The sequence below is a fragment of the Sinohyriopsis cumingii genome, chromosome 6 (genome assembly GCF_028554795.1).
Source record: "Sinohyriopsis cumingii isolate HCF-2022 chromosome 6, ASM2855479v2, whole genome shotgun sequence".
Taxonomy (NCBI): Eukaryota; Metazoa; Mollusca; class Bivalvia; order Unionida; family Unionidae; genus Sinohyriopsis; species Sinohyriopsis cumingii.
In genome coordinates this window covers 37,734,939-37,756,867 of record NC_142966.1, presented here as the reverse complement: position 1 = coordinate 37,756,867, position 21,929 = coordinate 37,734,939, and the positions used below count along the sequence as shown (strand labels likewise).

General features: G+C 37.0%; 1 protein-coding gene across 3 annotated transcripts in view; it reads right to left on the bottom strand.

Moving 5' to 3' along the window:
* Nucleotides 1–2,944: 2,944 nt before the first annotated feature.
* The window catches only part of LOC149796730 (uncharacterized), a 28,985-nt gene continuing 10,000 nt past the window's right edge, over nucleotides 2,945–21,929 (bottom strand). Inside the window, exons 2-4 of one of the 3 annotated variants that reach the window (XR_016421729.1) lie at nucleotides 11,043–13,304; nucleotides 6,752–7,741; nucleotides 2,945–4,054 (exon numbers count right to left, since the gene is read on the bottom strand). Coding sequence is in view for 2 of the 3 variants with exons in the window: in XM_089961381.1 (XP_089817507.1) it covers nucleotides 4,036–4,054; nucleotides 11,043–13,135 (2,112 nt within the window). In the remaining variant the exon portion in view is untranslated. Of the gene's footprint in view, nucleotides 4,055–6,635; nucleotides 7,742–11,042; nucleotides 13,305–21,929 lie in introns of those variants that run through there. The other 2 variants (XM_089961381.1, XM_089961380.1) reach the window with 2 other exon arrangements.

Here is a 21,929-nt window from a genome sequence, read left to right as displayed (position 1 = left end):
CCTTGAGGAGGAGAGACGTGGGTCATGTCCAGTGTGGCTTTTCCATCAGTGATGTCAAACTGGTCATTAGATTGTTGCACGTGTTGAATCTTGTCCATGACTTTGGAAGCAGTCAGTTCTGCAGGGGTGCTGAACTCGATCCAAACAGGGGATTGCAAACTGTCGTGTTGTATGGAAAGTCTCAAGCGATCGTCTTCTTTGGGTTGACATTGTCGCTTCAGTGCGGTGAGCAAAGAATCCCACACTCCAGTGATGAACCCTTCTGCTTTCTCTAACGGTACTTCAGCCTTGAAATCTTTAAACTTCACCGTGTATTTGTAAGCCGTGGTTCTAAATTTTCTAGAGGAGCGCTTTTCGGTCTCTCGAATGGAATAGTATTTTTCAGGGTTGACTAAGGGTGGCAAACTTGGTTTAGAGGGTTCGAATTCTGGTTCACTCATGTCCTCTTCAAAATCACTGGCATGAATTTGTGCCAAGACTTCAGCTCTGGTACGAGGCGATAGATCACGTTTCTGCCTCTTACTTTCTTCTTCTTTCTTCTCGAATGAATAGGATCGTTTCATCTTGAGTGAAAAACGTCAAATGACTCAAGTTTAAACACCATGGACTAATTTATAGTCATGGCAGACCAGCGTATATAAAAGGGTGTGTGTCTTGTCCTTTCACTATTCATTTCACTCTCTAACTGAGCACAACGATGGAAGAGACTACCCAAATCGAACGTTTCATCAGAGCTTTGCGAGGGGTCATTAGAAAATTCTCTTCAGACAAGCCCACGGACTACTCTCCTTCCTTCGAGATAAAAGTCAAGATACTTGCTATATCTGTCAGAAGAAAGGGCATTGGTCTTCAGAGTGTCCAGACCGTCAAAAAAGAAGAAAAGGGGCTAGAAAAGACAAAAGTAAAGATACCTGTTATTATTGTCAAGAAAAAGGACATTGGTCTCCAGATTGCCCAAAAAAGAAACAAGAGGAGTCAGAAGAAAAGAAGGATTCTTCAGAAGAAGAGAGGGATTCTTCAGAGGAAAAGAGGGATTCTTCAGAGGAAGAAGAGGAAGAAAGAAGACAATTCTATTTACAAGAGGCAAAGAAACAGGAGAAGAAAAGAAGGGAAGAAAGTGAGAAGGAAGAAGAGGAAAAGAAGGTGAAGAAATTTAAAAAAACAGAGAGAGTAAACAAGGAGACACAAGAAGTTAATGAACTTTTTAAAGTGTTCTGTTGTGAATTGTGAATTGGATTGTAACAATGGATAAAAGAATAAATTAATTATATAATTAAGTCCGGGTTCCCTTGGGTGGTCTCCACTGCTGGTGCACCCCAATGAATCGTTTTCTGAGTTTCCGTCATGTTGAATCACTGTCGCATAGACTGACTGCACACAGGCGCTAGCTAATCTATATAGACCACGTGACGTCACAAACTGCTCTCTTCGGATTGGATGCGGGCTGACTGAATTTTTTAACGCGTGTTCGGATTGGTGAATGAACTCAATCCGTTTCAATCCTTCCTCTACCTATAAATAAGCGCAGTTCACTGCATTGATTCACCTGTTCTCGTCGCTTCAAGATGTTGACCACAGTCGAATCATCCACCCTAGTGTCTTCAATGATGTTTAGGACGGACATGCTCATGTATGTCCGGTCCAAGTGGACCATTGTCGACAAGTCAGACACCAGTCTGTGGATACGAAGAGTGTACGTAGAAAGACAAGGTTGCCTCAAGAGGACACTGATTTATGGCCCTCGAGTAAGACGCAGCTTAAGGACAAGAAGATGCCGCAAATGCCCTTTATGTTAAGGGCATATTAACATAAACCCAAAGGCCCTTCTCAGGGACACCCACATTTCTCGAAAAGAGAATGACTTTCAATTGCCTACCCCTTTTTTTATTTTATTTTTTTTTTAAAAAAAAATCCCGTGTTCAATTCCCCTTGTCCCTAGATAGACCCACACTTTATTCCCCCCCCATGTTCAATTCCCCTTGACGCTAGAGTTGCCCACGATTTTTCTCCATGTTAAATTCCCCTTGACGCTAGAGTTGCCCACGATTTTTCTCCATGTTAAATTTCCCTTGACGCTAGAGTTGCCCAGGGGGTTCTGTAATGATAATTCCCATTGACGCTAGGGTGCCCCATATTACTACTCAACGGAACGGTGCTTTTAAAGGGCAAAGATAGAACAGCAGTAGAGAGCATATCTACATTCCCAGGTTCGATCTTTGCTTTAAGTAGGCTCAAGAATCTGTTGTCGCCAATTCAGTATCGTTGGCGTCATCAGACTTAATTGGTATCTCAAAGATCAAATTGTTATGCAATCTTATTCATTCAATTTTCAAGTAATTACAAAAAACTTTCATTATGTTCTACATGTTTATAAACTTTCTTGACCGAGGTCTTCGTAGGAAATGAAAATCTTCCCAGCAAGAGTTAACAAAAAACCTACTTGAGACAGAGAAGTATAATTGAACCAGTTTCGCTTTCTTTGACGAATGATTGATTGATTGATTGTTTGTTTTTTAACGGCGCATCAGCACTTTTAGGCTATTTAGCGCCAAACAAAGTGTTATTTCTATAATCTTTTAAAACTTATAAAAGGTTCTAAATCGACCAGCGATATAAAAGAACAAATGGTTGAAATTAAAAACGGTAAGATGTTCTACATGTTTATAAACTTTCTTGACTTTCTTTAAACACATTCTGTGATCCGGAGAATGGAGGAGTGCCATACATAAATACTCACGTAGATATTGCAGGGACAATGTTTCTGATTGTGACTTTTGAGGATGCTTTCGTCTTGATGCCAATTTAATTGCTGCTTGTTAGGTGACAATATGCAGATTTTAGACGGGTGGAAAGCCAACGCCCAGATTACCCATGTAAGAGATACAGTAAGCTTACGTATACTACTAATGACAACTAAAAACAGAAAAATTTCACACAGTCAAGCTTCAAACAGTAGCAATACTTTACTGGAAACGCTATGTTAACAGCTTACTTAATGACAGATATTCATTAGATAATAAAGAATTAACTTTGATAATAAGTGAATTGAATGCATTATACCATGAAAATGCCTCTATATCTCCACTGTCGCCTTTAAGCCAACGCAATCGTCCGTGTCATACAAATCAGCCTTTTATCCACATCCTTAAAGTTTAGCATTTGTTTTTTATTGTTCAGCTATGAAGACAAATGCAAGACAACGTCCTTTATGAGTCATTTTGTAATTCACATGGATTACAGCCATAGAAGTTACACACATTTTCAAATCCTTTTGGATGAAATTTTACAGCAATTGACTTAGCGACAACACTTTATATCAAGACGCAAATCATTACTCCGCACGTCGTGTACAATGTGCCCTCAGTATTGTGTATCTGTGGATGTGAACCAATGAACTGGCTCTAAATGCTGAATACATCTTGCAGAAAACCTCATAAGATTTACATATGCCGAGACAAATAACCGGAATTCTAGAATTATAAAACGTGCCCTGCAGTCTGCAGCGCTTGCAGACATTCAGCTAGATTCAAGTCATAGCTGCAGTCAGTGGAAAGCAGTCAGTTTGACGGAAGCAGTGTTAGTCCGTGCAGCAATCTCTACCCTTGAACGATTTGTTTGGTTCATTATTGATAAACTAAAACTCCAACTGAAGGGAGCATTACTACTTGTCGGATACTCGGCTTATGATCTGTCAAGCCCTAATAAATTAGCTGCGGACATAGTAGATTGTGTCTGTCAATGTTAAGGGATGGATGTTCACAGCTATACCATGCTTTTATCTCTCTAATAAATCAGTGATGTTTAGCTGCATGTTTCATTCTGACGACTGGGTGCTAACCTGGACTCTCAGTTGCAGAGATTAAGCCTTAATATTTGCATTTTCTCAGAAATTGTAGATAAGATGATTGCTGGGGACTTCGTTCCCTTTTGATGGAATTCAAAAATAGAAAATAGCGTGATAGCTGCAAGCTGGTTTTTTTTTCTTCTGCTTTGTATAATACAAGAACTTTTGAGTAGCCAGATAAGTCGATGTTTTCAATATCCAGATTGTGGCCTGGAATTAAAAAAAAGAAACACAATGTCCATTTACAACACAATAATCATCTTAAATGTACATATACAATAATCATCTTAAATGTACATATAGGCAAATATCTTTTTATATGTACTGAACGAAATAAACACAATGCTGAATAATATTTCTGTGCTTTTACTCTCTTATTCATGTAAGGACGTTTTTAGGCCCAGATACCAAACTTTGTGCGCGCTTGGAAAGCAACTTTCAATTCACTTTTAGGCATACTAAGTACTAATCAGTTTGAAAAAGCAAAAATTAATGTTAGAAATATTCCAATATTCTGTATTCCCAAATCAGCACGGTGGTTACGACTCTTATCAAAACTCCCCAAAACAATATTAGACGTCTGAGAATTAAAAAAGCCTTCAACAAATCACCTCCTTTATTAAACGAAATTCAGTGAAATCTATGTTTCCTACAATTGGTTCGTCTTTATATACAAACGCTTGTAAAGACGGACATTGCATCACCCCAAGCCACAATATCGAACCGGTTACTAGATAAAGACTCGAGTTTTATTGCGGAAATTACAGTCGTACTAAAAGTTTTGAACTAAGTTGAAACCTGTCAAAAATGATCTTAAATCTGAAAACCTGTTAGTAAACTCAGATAGTACAGAGACATGATGTTCTAACATAATCTCAGATAGGCTGTCTATGTAATATTGGCATAAAGGAGAATCCAAACACGTATAGAGCAACCAAACCTGCCGCGCAGTCACATGTTAACAAATCAAAGTTTTCATTTACGGTCATAAAAATTGTGTGAATCAACACGTTCGTCGAACGTGGCAAAATACAAATTGGAAGAGATGAGGTGGTATTGTGACAATCGCGTATCGGACACAGGTACCTGACGCATGCATACATCCTGAACGGTGAACTTGACAAAAAAGTTCGCAACCAGTGTCGATGGACAGCGGAACACATTGTCGAGCGTGTAGATTTCTGTAGGGGGAATCCGTTATCTACACTAACAATTTAAATTTGATTTAATGATATTTCAAATGTTACCTTTAAATGCTATTTTATTTACATTTTCCATAATTTTAACAACATTACGTTTTTGAATTTATCTTATTGTACTAAATGATACGTTTTTTGGATGGCTTTTTGCGCAACTCAGTTCCACGTTTGACAAAGTTAATCTTTTCGTCATGTTTGCACATAGGTACCATAACACACTACTAAATGTATACGCAATCTAGTGCATTCATTATAAAATTTTGTCTACTGAAGGAAATTCACTTTTATATTCAACCGGTTAAAGTCAACACTAAAATAACCTTATTATTTGTAATTATTCCTCTTCCTTTAGACACACACACACACACACACACACACACATATATATATAGGGGCCCCGAGTGGCCGAGTGGTCTAAAGCGCTCACCGTTACGGATTACTGCCATCTCACCTCTGTCTGCGTGGGTTCAAGTCTCTGGTCCGACTAGTGTGGGTATGTGAGAAAGCTTGCCAGTAGCTTCTCGTGGGTCGGAATTTCTTTCCGGGGTTTTCCCGGGTTCTTCCTGCACCATTTATACATGCTGAAAAATGGCGTTAAACCCTACAACAACAACACACACACACACACACATACACACACACACACACACATATATATATATATATATATATATATATATATATATATATATATATATATATATATATATATATATATATATATATATATATATTTGCGTGTGTATTGTTGTGATAAAATACACATGAAGTTTCTCCCTTTCTCTTAGTTTCTCTCTCTGTCCCACCAAGTCATATTATCCTGACACCAAGGTGACCAGTCCTAACACTAACCTCTTAATCCGAGCGCAACCGAAGCAGCTACTAGTATAATTGTTTATGACTTTTGTATGACTCGGCTGGGATTTGAACCGCTACCTCCCGTATCCGAGGCAGACGCTTTAGCCACTTAGGCCACCGGAACGGTGCTTTTAAAGGGCAAAGATAGAACAGCAGTAGAGAGCATATCTACATTCCCAGGTTCGATCTATACTTTCAGTACGCTCAAGGACCTGTTGTCGCCAATTCGATATCTTTGGCGTCATCCGAATTACTTGGTATCCCAAAGATCAAATTGTTGTGCAATCTAATTCATTCAATTTTCAAGTAATTACAAGAAACTTTCAATATGTTCTACATGTTTATAAATTTTCTTGACCGAGGCATTCGTAGAAAATGAAAATCTTCCTAGCAAGAGTTAGCAAAAAACCTACTTGCGACAGAGAAGTATAATAGAACCATTTTCGCTTTCTTTGACAAAAAATGTAACAACTTTAAACACATTTTGTGATCCGTAGAATGGAGGAGTGCCATACATAAATACTCACGTAGATATTGCAGGGACAATGTTTCTGATTGTGAATTTCGAGGATGCTTTTGTTTTGATGCCAATTTAATTGCTGCTTGTGAGGTGACAATATGCAGATTGTAGACGGTTCGAAAACAAACGCCCAGATTCCCCATGTAAGAAATACAGTAAGCTTACGTATACTACTAATGACAACTAAAAACAGAAAAACTTCACACAGTCAAGCTTCAAACAGTAGCAATACTTTACTGGAAACGCCATGTTAACAGCTTACTTAATGACAGATATTTATTAGATCATAAAGAATTAACTTTGATAATAAGTGAATTGAATGCATTATACCATGAAAATGCCTCCATATCTCCACTGTCGCCTTTAAGCCAACGCAATCGTCCGTGTCATACAAATCAGCCTTGTATCCACATCCATAAAGTTTAGCATTTGTTTTTTATTGTTCAGCTATGAAGACAAATGCACGACAACGTCTTCTATCAGTCTTTTTGTAATTCACATGCATTAAAGACACAGAAATTACCCACATTTTCAAATCCTTTTGGATGAAATTTTACAGCAGCTGACTTAACCAAAACACTTTATATCAAGACGCAATTCATTATTCAGCACGTCGTGTACAATGTACTCTCAGTATTATGTACATGTGCCTGTGAACCAATGAACTGGCTCTAAAGGCTGAATATACCTGGTAGAAAACCTCATAAGCTTTACATAGGGCGAGACATATAACCGGGATTCTGGAATTATCAAAAGTGCCCTGCAGTCTGCAGCGCTTGCAGACGTTCAGCTAGATTCAAGTGATTGCTGCAGTCAGTGGAAAGCAAACAGTTTGACGGAAGCAGTATTAGTCTGTGCAGCAATCTCTACCCTTGAACGATTGCTTTGGTTCATTAGTGATAAACTAAAACTTCACTTGAAGGAAGCATTAGTACTTGTCGGATACTCTGCTTATGATCTGTCAAGCCCTAATAAATTAGCTGCGGACATAGTAGATTGTGTCTGTCAATGTTAAGGGATGGAAGTTCACAGCTATACCATGCTTGTATCTCTCTGATAAATCAGTGATCTTTAGCTACATGTATCGTTCTGACGACCGGGTGCTAACCTGGACTCTCAGTTGCAGAGATTAAGCCTTAATATTTGCATTTTTTCAGAAATTGTAGATATGATGATTGCTGGGGATATCGTTCTGTTCTGATGGAATTCAAAAATAGAAAATAGCGTGATAGCTGCAAGCTGGGTTTTTTTCTGCTTTGTAGAATACAAGAACTTTTGTTTAGCTACATACGTCGATGTTTTCAATATCCAGATTGTGGCCTGGAATTAAAAAAAAGAAACACAATGTCCATTTACAACACAATAATCATCTTAAATGTACATAAAGGCAAATATCTTTTTATATGTACTGAACGAAATAAACACAGTGTTGAATAATATTTCTGTGCTTTTACTCTCTTATTCATGTAATTACGTTTTTAGGCCCAGATACCAAACTTAGTACGCTTGGAAAGCAACTTTCAATTCACTTTTAGGCATACTAAGTAGTAATCAGTTTGAAAAGACAAAACTTAATGTTAGAAATATTCCAATATTTTGTATTCCCAAAATCAGCACGGTGGTTACGACTCTTATCAAAACTTCCCAAAACAATATTAGACCTCTGAGAGTTAAAAAAGCATTCAACAAATCACCTCCTTTATTAAACGAAATTCAATGAAATATGAATTTCCTATAATTGGTTCGTCTTTATATACAAACGCTTCTAAAGACGGACATTGCAAAACCCCAAGCCACAATATCGAACCGGTTAATAGATAAAGACTCGAGTTTTATTAAGGAAATTACAGCCATACTAAAAGCTTTGAACTAAGTTGAAACCTGTCAAAAACAAGTTACATCATCTTTTCGGATTTCGACATTGAAAGATGTTCAGAATCTTAAATCTGAAAACCTGTTAGTAAACCCAGGTAGTACAGAGACATGACGTTCTAACAGAATCTCAGATTGGCTGCCTATGTAATATTGGCATAAAGGAGAATCCAAGCACGTATAGAGCAGCCAAACCTGCCGCACAGTCACATGTTAACAAATCAAAGCTTTCATATACGGTCATAAAAATTGTGTGAATTAACACGTTCGTCGAACGTGGCAAAATACAAATCGGAAGAGATGAAGTGGTATTATGACAATCGAATATCGGACACAGGTACCTGACGCGTGCATACATCCAGAACGGTGAACCTTGACAAAAAAGTTTGCAACCAGTGTCGATGGACAGCGGAGCACATTATTGTCGAGCGTGTAGATTTCCACCCTGTGACTCTGTAGGGGGAATGCGTTATATACACTGACAATTTAATTTTGATTTAATGATATTTCAAATGTTACCTTTAAATGCTATTTTATTTACATTTTCCATAATTTTAACAACATTACGTCTTTGAATTTATCTTATTGTACTAAATTATAAAAAAATTTTCATAGCTTTTTTGCGCAACTCAGTTACACGTTTGTCAAAGTTAATCTTTTCGCCACTTTTGCACCTAGATACCATAAAACACTACTAAATATACACGCAATCTAGTGCATACCATATAAAATTTTGTCTAATGAAGGAAATCCACTTTCATATTCAACCGGTTTAAAGTCAACACTAAAATAACCTTATTATTTGTAATTACAAGTCTGGAGACAGTATTTATCCCCCCAAAAATTACAAAGAATTTCATAGTCACACACGCACACACACACACACACACACACACACACACACACATATATATATTGGGGTCCCGAGTGGCCGAGGGGTCTAAAGCGCTCACCGTTACGGATCACTGCTATCTCATCTCTGTCTGCGTGGGTTCGAGTCTCTGGTTCGACTAGTGTGGGTGTGTGAGAAACCTTACCAGTAGCTTCACGTGGGTCGGTGGTTCTTTCCGGAGTTTTCCCGGGTTCTTCTTCAACCATTTACACTGGCCGCCATGCTGAAAAATGGCGTTAAACCCTAAAACAACACACACACACACACACACACACACACACACACACACATATTATAGATATATTTGCGTGTGTGCATTTTTGTGACAAAATACACATTCAGTTTCCCCCTTTCTCATAGTTTCTCTCTCTGAATGTGTCAGTGTGATCCTTTGCAATGTTCGACAAAATAATTTTTACACATTACTGGAAAATTTGATTCGCTGGCGCTTTAAAAATCTCTTTGGTTCTATATTTATTGAGTGATTGACGGGTGGTTAGTGCTATTCGCTGAGAAAGAGAAGCCATTTCCTGTCCACCAGTCTGTGACTTAAATTCATCTCTCTGTTTCTGTCTGTCTGTCTCTCACTGAATTCATAATTTTTGAAAGTACCCTATATCGACAACCTAGAGACACTCATCTTGTTTTACCTATCCACCTGGAAAAGGTGATTTACACGCAGTAACTTTCCCTACTATCAGTTTTATGGTGCACAAAGTTATTATCTCCTGTATTTTTCATTGATTGACACAGGTTTCGACACGGTCGTTATAGTTAAATATATTGCGCAAACAAAACGACTTAATCTTAAACCGTTTTTTTAGAAGCAGAATCAACTCATTTATCCCAACTATTTTCTGACTGGAAAGTACATTTTATAACGTTTCGGAGCGATGAAGATTATTTCTAAATTTCCTGTTTATGTGAGTTGTTATCTCCGTATTGTATATATTGTAAAATTCTCACATTAAAAAGAAAATCTGACCAAGGTATATTGATACTGTAATAAATTTGGACTATGCGCATTTGACGATAGAGCCCCGTTGTTAGGAATTTTAAGAATTTTGTGATTACTTGTCTGATTATTGGAATTCGGTGCAATATAAATATTCCTTTACCCGAATATTACTAGGAGCAAACGTAACGGAGTAAGGCGTTGGTGAGTTTCCATGATACCATGGTTCACTAGAAGTGAATTCTGGTCCTAACCGAATGAGTGTCCATGTAATAATACAGTCCCTACTAAAATCTAGCGGTGTACATTGGTGGTGTAACTGCAGTGGCAGAATTTACGGTAGGAAACCGGTAAATTAGACAATGAAATCAATAAGAAGGGACTCGGCAGATACCGTTTATGTCGCCATGGTGGCAATGGTGATGCCGTTGTACTGGCGAAAATTGCCTGGAAACCATATTTTGACTGACCTAAGGTGGCGTAGTTAAAATAGTTCCCTGTGTTAAGGGCCAGTTGCATAGTTTCTACGGCGAGAACTGCTGGCGGTACGGAAACCTAACGAAGAAAAACCATGCAGATGTGAGGTTGATATATATTTGGCAGCCTGTAAGTTCTGTGGTCATGCAATGATTAGAGTAAAATTTAGGTACAGAATGGACACGTCGGGTTTTCTAATTTACAACTTAAGTTGTATGGAAGTCTGTGGAAATGTGGGGTAAACTTGTGAGTTCTAGCGGGAATCGCGCCAGGGTTTGACACCGCTCGGTCAGGTAAAGACCACTGGCTTGTCACAATACATTATCCGAAAGAAAATGATATGTTTGGTCGACTTGTTACATACATACATACATACATACATACATACATACATACATACATATACTTCCTCCTAAAATAATTACCTTTTGATTAATGCAGATGCTAGAACAGCTAGGTGCCATGGTGTGGAAGAAGAGCATTTCTGCATAAACAGTAGAGGACGGAGACACATGGCTAGGCAGAAACAGCCGTAAGCTCTGAGGAAGTCCTTCTTCTCCATGTAGGACAGGCCCAACACATTTAGCGCCACCTCTCGATATTCCATATACGGGTCAAATCGGTCTTTGATGGCTATCTTGATCAAGTTAATGAAGGCAGCTTCAGCATTTACTTTATCTCCCAGTTCTGTGTGGCATTTGCACAAAAGGTAGTACCTCAACATATCAGGATCAACATGGGCTCCTTTTAAGGGCTCTAAACTTTCTGGCACATGGAAGAGTTCATATTTGATATGATTTGGAACAACGTCTATTTCCTCTATGGAATACACCACATCGAGTGATTCACATTCTTGTACATATTTGTCTCTACCAAGTCTTGTGACAACCTCCTGAGTATGAGCGAACATTGTCTTTGTGACAATGTTATTTTTATGAATGACACTCCGACAATGAGCTTTGTAAGACACGCCAAACAAAGGCCGTAGTTTTATGGAATACAATATTTTCATTGCTTCGTTTGTTTTTCCAAGTACATGGAGCAACCCGGCAAATTTAATTCTTCCAGCAACCCTATCTGTGTCAATGTTGGCAGAAGCAATGTGAAGCAAAGGTCGATACAGTTCATATTTCATTCTGTTTGACATTCTAGCCTTTTTGACCTTGGCTATGTTGATAAATGCAAGCGTAGCTTTCATCCTCTTTGAGACGCCTTTAGTTAATGACCCGTGTCGTGTCATATCAGGTGAATCTATCAGTGATATAGAACGGAGTATGTGTTTTTCAGTTTGATCCATGTCAAAATAATCCTGACAGTAGTGAGATATGATGTTGACTAATTCTACCCAACTCCAGTAATTAACAATCCTCTGCCTCAAACCTGGAATCTGTCTGATGTGAAGCTGTTCCTGTATGGAGGGAAATGTTAGAACACATCCAGCTCCCTGAGACAACAAATTATTAAGTAGTCGGGACAAAGATGCCGCTGTACTTAGAGTTATTTTCCAATCAAACAGATTGTTTTCCGCGATGAAGTAAGCAGGCAGATTCCGACTCTCCACACACGATTTCAGAAAGTCTAACGCTTCTATCAGCCGATTCAGCAGGTGAGATCGGTCCCACTCTCTTCCGTGGTGAAATTCTACCTGCCACAGAGCTACAGTTTTCATTGTATATGACGTTACTAAATCTCGAAATTCAGGGTACATGTTCTTCAGGTCATTTGCTATGATTTTAAGTAAAATGTATACTTGTTTTTGCATCAGGTTAAATTGCTGGATAATTAATTTTTCGTGATTAGCAAAAGAAAAACACCATTCCATATGTTCCGTTGGACTTCCTTTATACCCTTTTGGTACCACGTGACATCCGCACTGTACAATAGCTGCAACAACTGTCTCAGGAGGCCATCCATGTCGCCGACATCTATGAGCCCATTGAGATGCTTGGGCCGGCCATTCTGGATGGTGAAATGCATATACAATATCCCTCTGTATGCCGTTGGACAGCATCTGATGTGCTGGTCCGGATGTTGCTTGAATCTGTTTTTGTGAATGACATTGAAATCGCATCGCATTCAAGTTCCTACTCTGAATGAAGACAAAACTTGACAAGTAAAAGACCATTGATAAGCTTTCACTCACTATGCAAATTAGGGATCTTTTCATCGGTTTATCCATTTCCCCTTGATAGTCCACACGCAGCCGTGTATATCCACAATGGATCCCTTGGTCATCCGCATAAAGCACTGTATGTCGATGGCTGGGTGGCTGAACCTGTCGGCCTGTGACGATTGTTGACTTATAGACAAACATCAGATCTAGATCACCCTGTCCCCACTTCGATGTTCCGTCGGCCTTTCCTCCTGTTATGAACCTAGCGTGATTCTCATGGAACAGTACACCTGTGATATCCCTTAGCCTTGTATTATTTATTCTATGGTCTATCATCTCACGATTAAATCCCATTGTATCCAGCAATGAAGAAATGCAGACTGAGCAACTACCAGAATTGGCCATTGTCAAAGAATGTTGTTATTGTATCACCAGAACTGATCACCGTATATTTCACTGACTTCCTTCTCAAGAAGGATAAGAATATCCGATTACATAATCGACCAGAACTTGACGTGAGGCGGCAAGATGGGGACTACTATTGCAACAACTACTACTCCTAGTGCCACTAATGCTGCAAATAATAATAATAATAATAATAATAATAATAATAATAATAATAATAATAATGATAATTATAATAATAATGAAAATAAAGATAATAATAATAATCATAACGATAATAATAATAATCATGACGATAATAATAATAATAATAATAATAATAATGATAATTATAATAATGATGAAAATAATGATAATAATAATCATAATCATAAAGATAATTATACTACTACTACTACTACTACTACTACTACTAATAATAATAATAATAATAAGAATAATAATAAAATTTTAAAATAATTTAGACAGGAAGTATAAAAGTTCTTAAACATTTTTGTTATTATCATATCAGTGTCATCATTATCATCGCCTTAATCATAATATTCATCACCCATGATCAAACTTTGTCTTGATCTTATCTTCATTATCGGTGATACTTTCCATCGTGCCTGCTGCTTCTGTTGCTTTGTCTTATATCTATGATTATAGAAATGTATGTTGTCCCTGGATGTAATTTAAAATAAGGCAATATTTTCCGATTTCGTCATACAAAGATTAAAATGTTCACTGTTAAGAGGAAGCATCTGCGTTTGATAGTCAGTCAGTCCTAGTGTGTTCCTTCATTTGTATGGGAAAATATGAAAGAGCTTTTATCCTGAGCGATACTGTACGAATGAACTAAATACCCAATTCTTTCTCTTAAAGCACGATTGCTTATGAAATCAACCCCTTTAGTATTCCTATAGAAAGTTCAGGGAAAACGAGGTATTTATCTGTCAGTAGAGCACAATATCAATTAAGGTTCGACGTTATCACTGACGTTATAAAATCATTCAAAATTACAAAATCGAAAACAAGTTATACGCCATTGTTTCAATTACGATTTAAAATGCTATATATTTTTTGGTAACTCTTGGTATTTGTTTATGGCTGCAAGTTGTACATAATATCTCTAGTTAAATTTTGCATAACTGACCTGAGTCTGTTAAAGAGCATAAACAATGTACATGAGTTCAATCTATCTTATCGGTTAGAATTTTGCTGTATATTTTATAATCAGTGTTAAGTAGTGTGATTTGTCGCCATTTTCTATATCTTCTAAGTCCCCTTTTAAAGTTATTAGTCATTTTGTCATAGTATTGTGTTATGTGTATATGATTTAATTTATATTTATTAAATTTAATTGTTTTATTTGTAAGCTTTAGATTTTTTTATTCCATTACTTGCTATTAAGATGTAACTTTATTTACTGGAATATTGTTCAGTTCTGACAGAATTTTTTATTTTTGACGTTAACAACTTTTTAGAAACATTGTATCTAATGCTGACCTAGTTCCTGACCTTGATTCAGAATCACTGATAGTTTGTAATAAGCAACTTTTTATTTATTATCCTTTCTCCGAGTAAGATCATAAAGTGGTATTGAGGCAATACTTTGAGTACGTGACAAATAACGTGCAGCAATTGTTACAAACTCTGGTATTTCCAGAAGATTGACCCACATCCGGCATCTGTTCTGCTTTGGAGTTCGATTTATTATTTTTTTTAATATAAATAATAGTTAGTCTTGGTTTGACACTTGAGAAGTTAAAGTGTTTTATGTTGTGACCAGTTTTGGGGTAATTATTTTGTTTTCTTCTAATTATTTGTTGATCAAGATTGTTTTCCCTGGAAATACTAGTGCTCTAAATTAATTCTTGGCCAAGGACGTGTATTGACATTTATACAGAATCAAAATTGGAATATTATTTTCTGTGATTCAACAAAGAACTGTTGACACATCAGTACGACGCTGACCACAGCATACGTCATCGCCTTTCATTTTGGATTTCGTCGGGACTAGAACTCAGTTTCATTAGGACTTTTTATTACCATGCCTTCTATTTTTTAATTCTTGGATTATTTTTGGATTTGATTCGTAAAACCGTAAGTTCTTTTTCTCATTTTTACCTTGATTTTCTAGGGAAAAAATTATTTGTTAAATTGTACAAAGCTTGTTGTCTTCACTTTTTTCTTGTTACTTTTATAAGAGCCTAAATACGTACCAATTAGACATTATGTTGCTAAAATATTAGTAAATATGTGTTCTAAGATAACTGAGAGTTGGTCACAACACTTTATATAAAAATCTGTCTTTATACCGTCACAACCTGGTGGTTTCCCCTTATTTATTTGTAAAAAATACCCACATTATTTTTTATTCAGATATTTGCTCAAACGTGGTATTGCTGCAATAATCATGCATTTCAGTCTGTTCAATATCTCGCAAACTTCATTTCATTACAGCTTCTTTGACCTTGTATAATATGTTAAGTTTTGAATAGCGTGCATAAATTAAACTTGCCCCCCCCCCCCCTTTAAATTCTAGTCTTCAGCATATACCCTTTGCCAGTGAATATAATTGTGGATATTTTTACGCTCTCACCGTTACCCACCATGTTTCATACCTTACAATTTCTTTTCGATGTTTCTTAGCGTATCTTCGTCTTTCATCTTTTTACTGTGTGTTAGCCTATATCCTGGTACTTCTTTTTCGCGGCATTTCGCTGGATTTGTTTCGTTGTGCCATAGTTGATGTTTATTCTTATGATTGTCTGTTTGAAATGATCTAAATCTTCTACAATTTTATTGCTCTCTTTCTCTACAATTTAATTTAACATTTCACATTGAATATGCAATCGTGTTCCTAAAGTACTGAATTATTTAGTTTCCAACCGCCCTCCCACCTTTATTTTTGTATCACAAAGCTTATATCGAATAGTGATCGGATATACTTGAATAATTTATTTTATCATGTATATTATGTGTTAGTGTCTTCATTAAGCAAAATCGATTTATTCTGCTTTCATTTGATAAACCATAGTTTCTCTTAAATTATCATTCTACACATATCTGTTAATTATTTTTGCTTCAAGAAATATGCTACTATTGGAGCCATTGTCTTATCTCTTTTTTATAACCCGTGTCTCTGTCAATGTTTACATCAATAAAACTAAAATCTCCTGGAATGCAGAAATCCATCGTGTGCTCTTGTAAATAGTTCCCTACGTCTCTTGTATAATCGACAGTTTTCTCATCATGTGCTGTACGTACAGGAGGATTACTTATATAATAATAATAATAATAATGAGGACTTTGTATAGCGCCTAATCTTTAGAAGCTCTAAGCGTTTACAACATTAGACAACACCTATAAGATAAAAAACATATAATAATTTTATTACAAAAATAAACACCATGAAATTAGAAAAACATTAAAAAAAAATAAAAAACATGCTGAGAATATTTCAGGTAGGAAACATTATTAGGTCTTTAAGTTTGTTCTTGCAGTCGAAATAAGTGAGCTTTGAGAGACCTCTTGAATGTGATCATTGTGTGTTTGTGTCTAAGTTCAGTGGACAATTCATTCCACGTTGATGGGCCCTGGTATGCAAAAGAATGCTGTCCATATGACTTTGTTTTCATAGTGGGAATAATGAGTATACGATTGTCAGAAGAGGAGCGTAAGTATCCTGCTGGTGTATACACATGGGTGAGGTCGGATAGGTATGTTGGACTAGAGTCCGACAGTGAAACGTAGCACAGAGAACAAATTTTTTGTTTGATTCTGGATCGAATGGATAGCCAGTGTAGGTTACAGAGCAGCGGGGAGGTTTGCTCTGATCGTGGTACTCTAAGTATGATCCAAGCAGCTGTGTTTTGAACTTTTTGAAGTTTCTGGAGTAGATATTGAGATGAACCAGACAGAATTGAGTTACAATAGTCCAGTCTTAAAAGTACTAATGAACACACAAGTGTTTTAGTGGCATCAGCTGAAAGATATTTGCGAACTGAGCTGATGCGTCTCAGCTCAAGATATGCAGCCTTGCATATGTTCATGACATGTTGGTGCAATGTGAAAGTACTGTCCAGAGTAACATCTAGGTTTCGTACTGATTGTGTGAATTTAATGTTGGCGTTGCTAATATTTATTGTTTGAGGTAAAGGATGTGAATGAGAAAGTCTTTGTGTTGTGATCAGAATGGCCTCAGTTTTATCATCATTCATTTGCAGCTTGTTACATGTCATCCATGATTTCACATCAGAAATGCACCTCTCTACACCTTGGATGGTAGCATCAACTTCAGTTGGGTGGCTAGATTTGTATATTTGGGTGTCATCAGCGTACAATTGGTGAGACACTGGATGATGATCTATGACACTTGAGAGCGACTGAGTGTACAGAATTAAGAGAACAGGTCCAAGAACAGACCCCTGTGGAACATCACAACATAGATCAACTGGGCTGGAGTGTATTCCATTTGCAGATACAATTCGTGTCCTGTTGACCAAGTAGGACTTGAACCACAGTAAGGCGGTATCATGAATGCCAAATACATGCTGGAGACGGTTGCCTGCCAGTTAATTTGATATACAAGTGTCTTCCTTTAAAGAATTCTTACATTATACAGGTTTCCCATGTGGGTACTAGCGCTTACCTTCTTCATAGTGTTGCTACTTCTCGTTTATTATAAAACTGTATTTAGCTCTTCTTCAGTTTGTTTAATGATGCTTTTTCCGTTTTGTGTTCCTTGCAATATTACGTCGTAGTCGATAGCTAGATTTTAGTTAACTGATTTTATATTGAAGTACCTTAATTTTTAATATAGATACTTCACTCTACGTGCTTCTGAGCTGTATACTGCGTTGTAGATTTTTCCACGTTGTATTCGTTGCAAAAGTCATTCAGCAAATAACCATAATGATATTAGGTAAGTGATTTTCAGTTGAGACTTTCAAAAGAAATTTTGGCAGCAAAATAAAAGTATGATACAGATACTATAAACAATAAAGAGTTGATTGTTACTTTAATTTTTGTATATCGATTATACAAAAACCTGTATTAAGCATTGTTCATGGCGCAGAAGTTGCCGTAGTTTTTTCTTTAGAGTGGGGTTTGGTTTTGGAGAAAACCTGAAAGCATAGTGGAAACCACTGGCCTTGGATGGAAGACCAAGTAAATTTCGCAAATGTCGGATCCCAGAATCGAACTATGGACCTAAGATGTGAGAATTTAGCATGTTACCAATGCAATATATTGGCCTCAAAAAGTTAAGTCTATTATGCTTCGTATGTTTCTGTAAATGCCCTTCCTTTATGGATGGGCGAAATACAAAGAGCCAAGAATAGAAGGTGGAAACTCAAATTTATAAAACGGAAATGAAGTGCGGAATGCAAATTGGTTACCAGATAAATGCATACAGGGTAACTACGAGAAATATATTAACACTGATTGTTGTTATTAATATTTTTGTGTTGCAATCAAAACTTGAGAGTACCTTTCTATAAAAATAAATAAATAAATATAACTGTGTATACAAAGATAGCTTTTATATATGAGGGAAACTGGAAAAAAAACATCAGTGAAATAAACATCCCTGTTGAATTTGCAGACGATCAGGGATTTTACTAAATCCTAGCCATCCAAGAAACGACCTCCAATATCACTTTCTCAATCGCTTCTAGCCTCTTGTATCAGTTTTGTCATCATTTGCACACAAGTAGTGCAATCATCTCAAAATCGAGAGGTATGCTCAGGAAACTATGAGAGCCAGTTTGTTCTCGGGCATGAACGTCTTTCGATAGCCTAATCATCACGCCTTAGCAATGTTATAAATTTGTTTCAAATGTTAGATACTTAAAAGACTTTACACAATTGTCGTAATGTTCCACAGCCACGTTGTAAGATGTCCATATCGGATCGGCAGTACTTCAACATTTCTTCCTGAAAGTCAAGCAAAGAGTGAATTTCGTACTAAGCGTAGAATGTTTCTCCTGGTTTTGTGTGGATGCCGTCTGCGTCGTAATAGTGAAAGTCAGGCAGATGTGGGAGCACAACGTGCTGATTAGATTTGGTAATGAAAATTGTGGAAAATAACCTTTCTCCATTTCTGACATTTAAAAGATTTTTTTAGCCATTCTTCTCAAAGGAACTGCTAGTAAACTCACAGAATCGTAAAAGGGTATTTGTCCCACTTTTTTGTAGATAAGTTTTGTTGCGTTAGAGGTGAAGGTGGAACATTAAAATCCTTATGTTGACAAATATTTAAGAAAAAATTATGAGCCATCACAGTTGCATATCGATTACAGTCCCCGTAACTCTGGATGTCTTCCTCGCTCCAAGTATCCTCGGTAGGGTCTAAAAGCTATTCGGCAAAATATGCAGGAGTGCATGGTCCCCGAACTTTTTTCAAGAGCTCCTGGAATCTTGCGACAAAGGGGACAATGAAAAGATTGTAGGTTCCTACATACACTTTGCACAAGCTAGACGAGCTACACAGAATTTAGGAACATGAAAGTTAATTGCTTAATTCAAAGCCAAAAAGATAAAATCTACTTGCTACGTTTTCTTCTTGTGCTGGTCTTGCTTGATGTCTTCCTCCAGTTCATTATCAAACTGCCAGGAATAATGGCGAGTCTCAAAACGATTGTCCACTCTAGCTTTGCATCGTCGTTTCGATGTCTTTGACAATAAATTCTTCAGAGTTGTAACGAAACATGCTACTTTCTCGAGTTTAATTTCAGTTTTGGACTATTAAAATTTTACCTTGCATGTGTAAGACGTAGTTCTAAACATTTCTTGGAGTCTGTTTTTGCCTTTAAGGAATGTGACAATAATTTTCCGGAGCTACGGAACGCTTTTCCCGTTTGATACATCTGGACTCTCTTAGAAATTCAACAGAAGTTGCGGTTTGTTTTGTTTAGGCCCACTCATAGAGTCTTCAAACTCACTCGCATATGGTTGAACTGACACTTCAGCTAGCGTATGATGCTACAAGGAAAGTCGTATTCGCCATGTGGATATTCTACTAGTTTCTGCTCAGCAAACTCTGTTTCTTCTTATTTCCAAAATCTGGTTTGACAACAATTGCCCGAGATGTACCCGTCAAGAAATAAAAGAAATGAAGATAACAAAAGACAATACAGAAAACAATTGTGCGTGTGAAGAAATTCAACAAAAAGGACAGACACTGAAAGGAAGATAAAGGATAAGGGACTTATGTGATGTGTTACGAAGGTTGCATTAAGTGCGATTTAAAAGTAAATATACCAAATAAAACGTGTTTCTTGCTCTTGATTTTTGTACGCTATGGATTTGATACTTAAACGCACATTGACACACGCACACAGTTAAGTAATTGAAAAATAATTGAAGTTTTCTCTTGTTTTTATAATTCGGCCAACATTGAGTTGCATCTCTTTTTCACGGGATACAGTTGGCCCTAAAAAAGACGGTTGGATTTTTTAAACTAAAGGGACGTCAGGACATCATCAATTTTATCTGTCTCAATACTTTTCCTCGGTCAAGTATTACGTATCCTCCTGCTGATGGTGATGTTTTGTTAGTGGTAATAGTATTTTCCGTCAAAGGCATCTCAGTGGCGGTTGGTAATATGTACGTGCGGTCTCCTTAATCAGGTATAATTTCTTCAGAGGGTTCCTGATCATCGTTTAGCGGCAAAGAAATTTCACTCACTCTTGATATATATTTTGTTTAATTTTTACAATCCATACATTGGAACGCCACTAACATATGTTTTGTTTCGGAAAGATCATGTTGAGTACTCATTTGCCGTATAAAGTGTCCCACCCTATTATTTCTTGGGTGCAAATCTGGTACGTGCGAGAAACTTCAGCATTGAAGCGATTCCAGATTTCATAGATGATAACAACAAATGATTATTTAGAGAGTGACTATGTTAGCACAGGCATCCAAAAAGTAAATGTTTAAAATACTTTACCATTGGCGACACCTGCACCACGCCAAATAGGATCGTTTGCGTTGTTCTTACGAAACAAAGGGACTCTCCGTTTAGCTCCAAAAATAACATTGCGAAAATGTCTGCAAAGTCCAAATATGGGGCTGAGAGGAATAGCACCAGAGAACTTCAGTGAACTACCAATGAGTTGTGATCGGCGCTGTGCAAATACAAGAATAAAATTAGGGCAGGGCCTATGTAAGATGAGCAAAAACATGCAGCTGAAACGAATGATGATGAACAAAAAATATTGTGAGCGATCTTTGATTTGCGTTTTAGTTACGTCTTTGACACACATGATTGTTAGACCTGTTTCTCTCGTTAATCAAATCTGTATCTAGTTAGTTATTGAGTTGTCGTTCCTACGTCGATGATGTCAAGAATTTATTCAAATTCCTTTCCACTGATGGGAAAACGTAACGCCATGATTAAATTGTTGACGAATCCAACATTGGATATAGAGATTATAATTGTTACCACTGCAAACGTGTACACATTTTTAATTGTAAGTTTTCCCTTAATTTCCATGAATGTCTCACATGGAAGGAAAATTCTAGATGTGTCTTGTACGTGTAGTTTATTTTTGTTTTGTTGATTCAGGGTCTCTAGCTGGTATGGGTCATGCTGAAAGTCTCGTTTACTTTATTTCACTAACAAAGGCGCTCCCATATCACACGCGGGATCTGATATATCTTTGAAATGAGCCATTGTGCATACATTTTTAATTTTAGCTAATAGCTTTTCATTACGTATTTGTTGGCTTTACAAATTGATGGCATCTATGCTACAAAAACAGGTCAAAACCTGTTACTGATTTATTAATTTTTCTATCGCGAT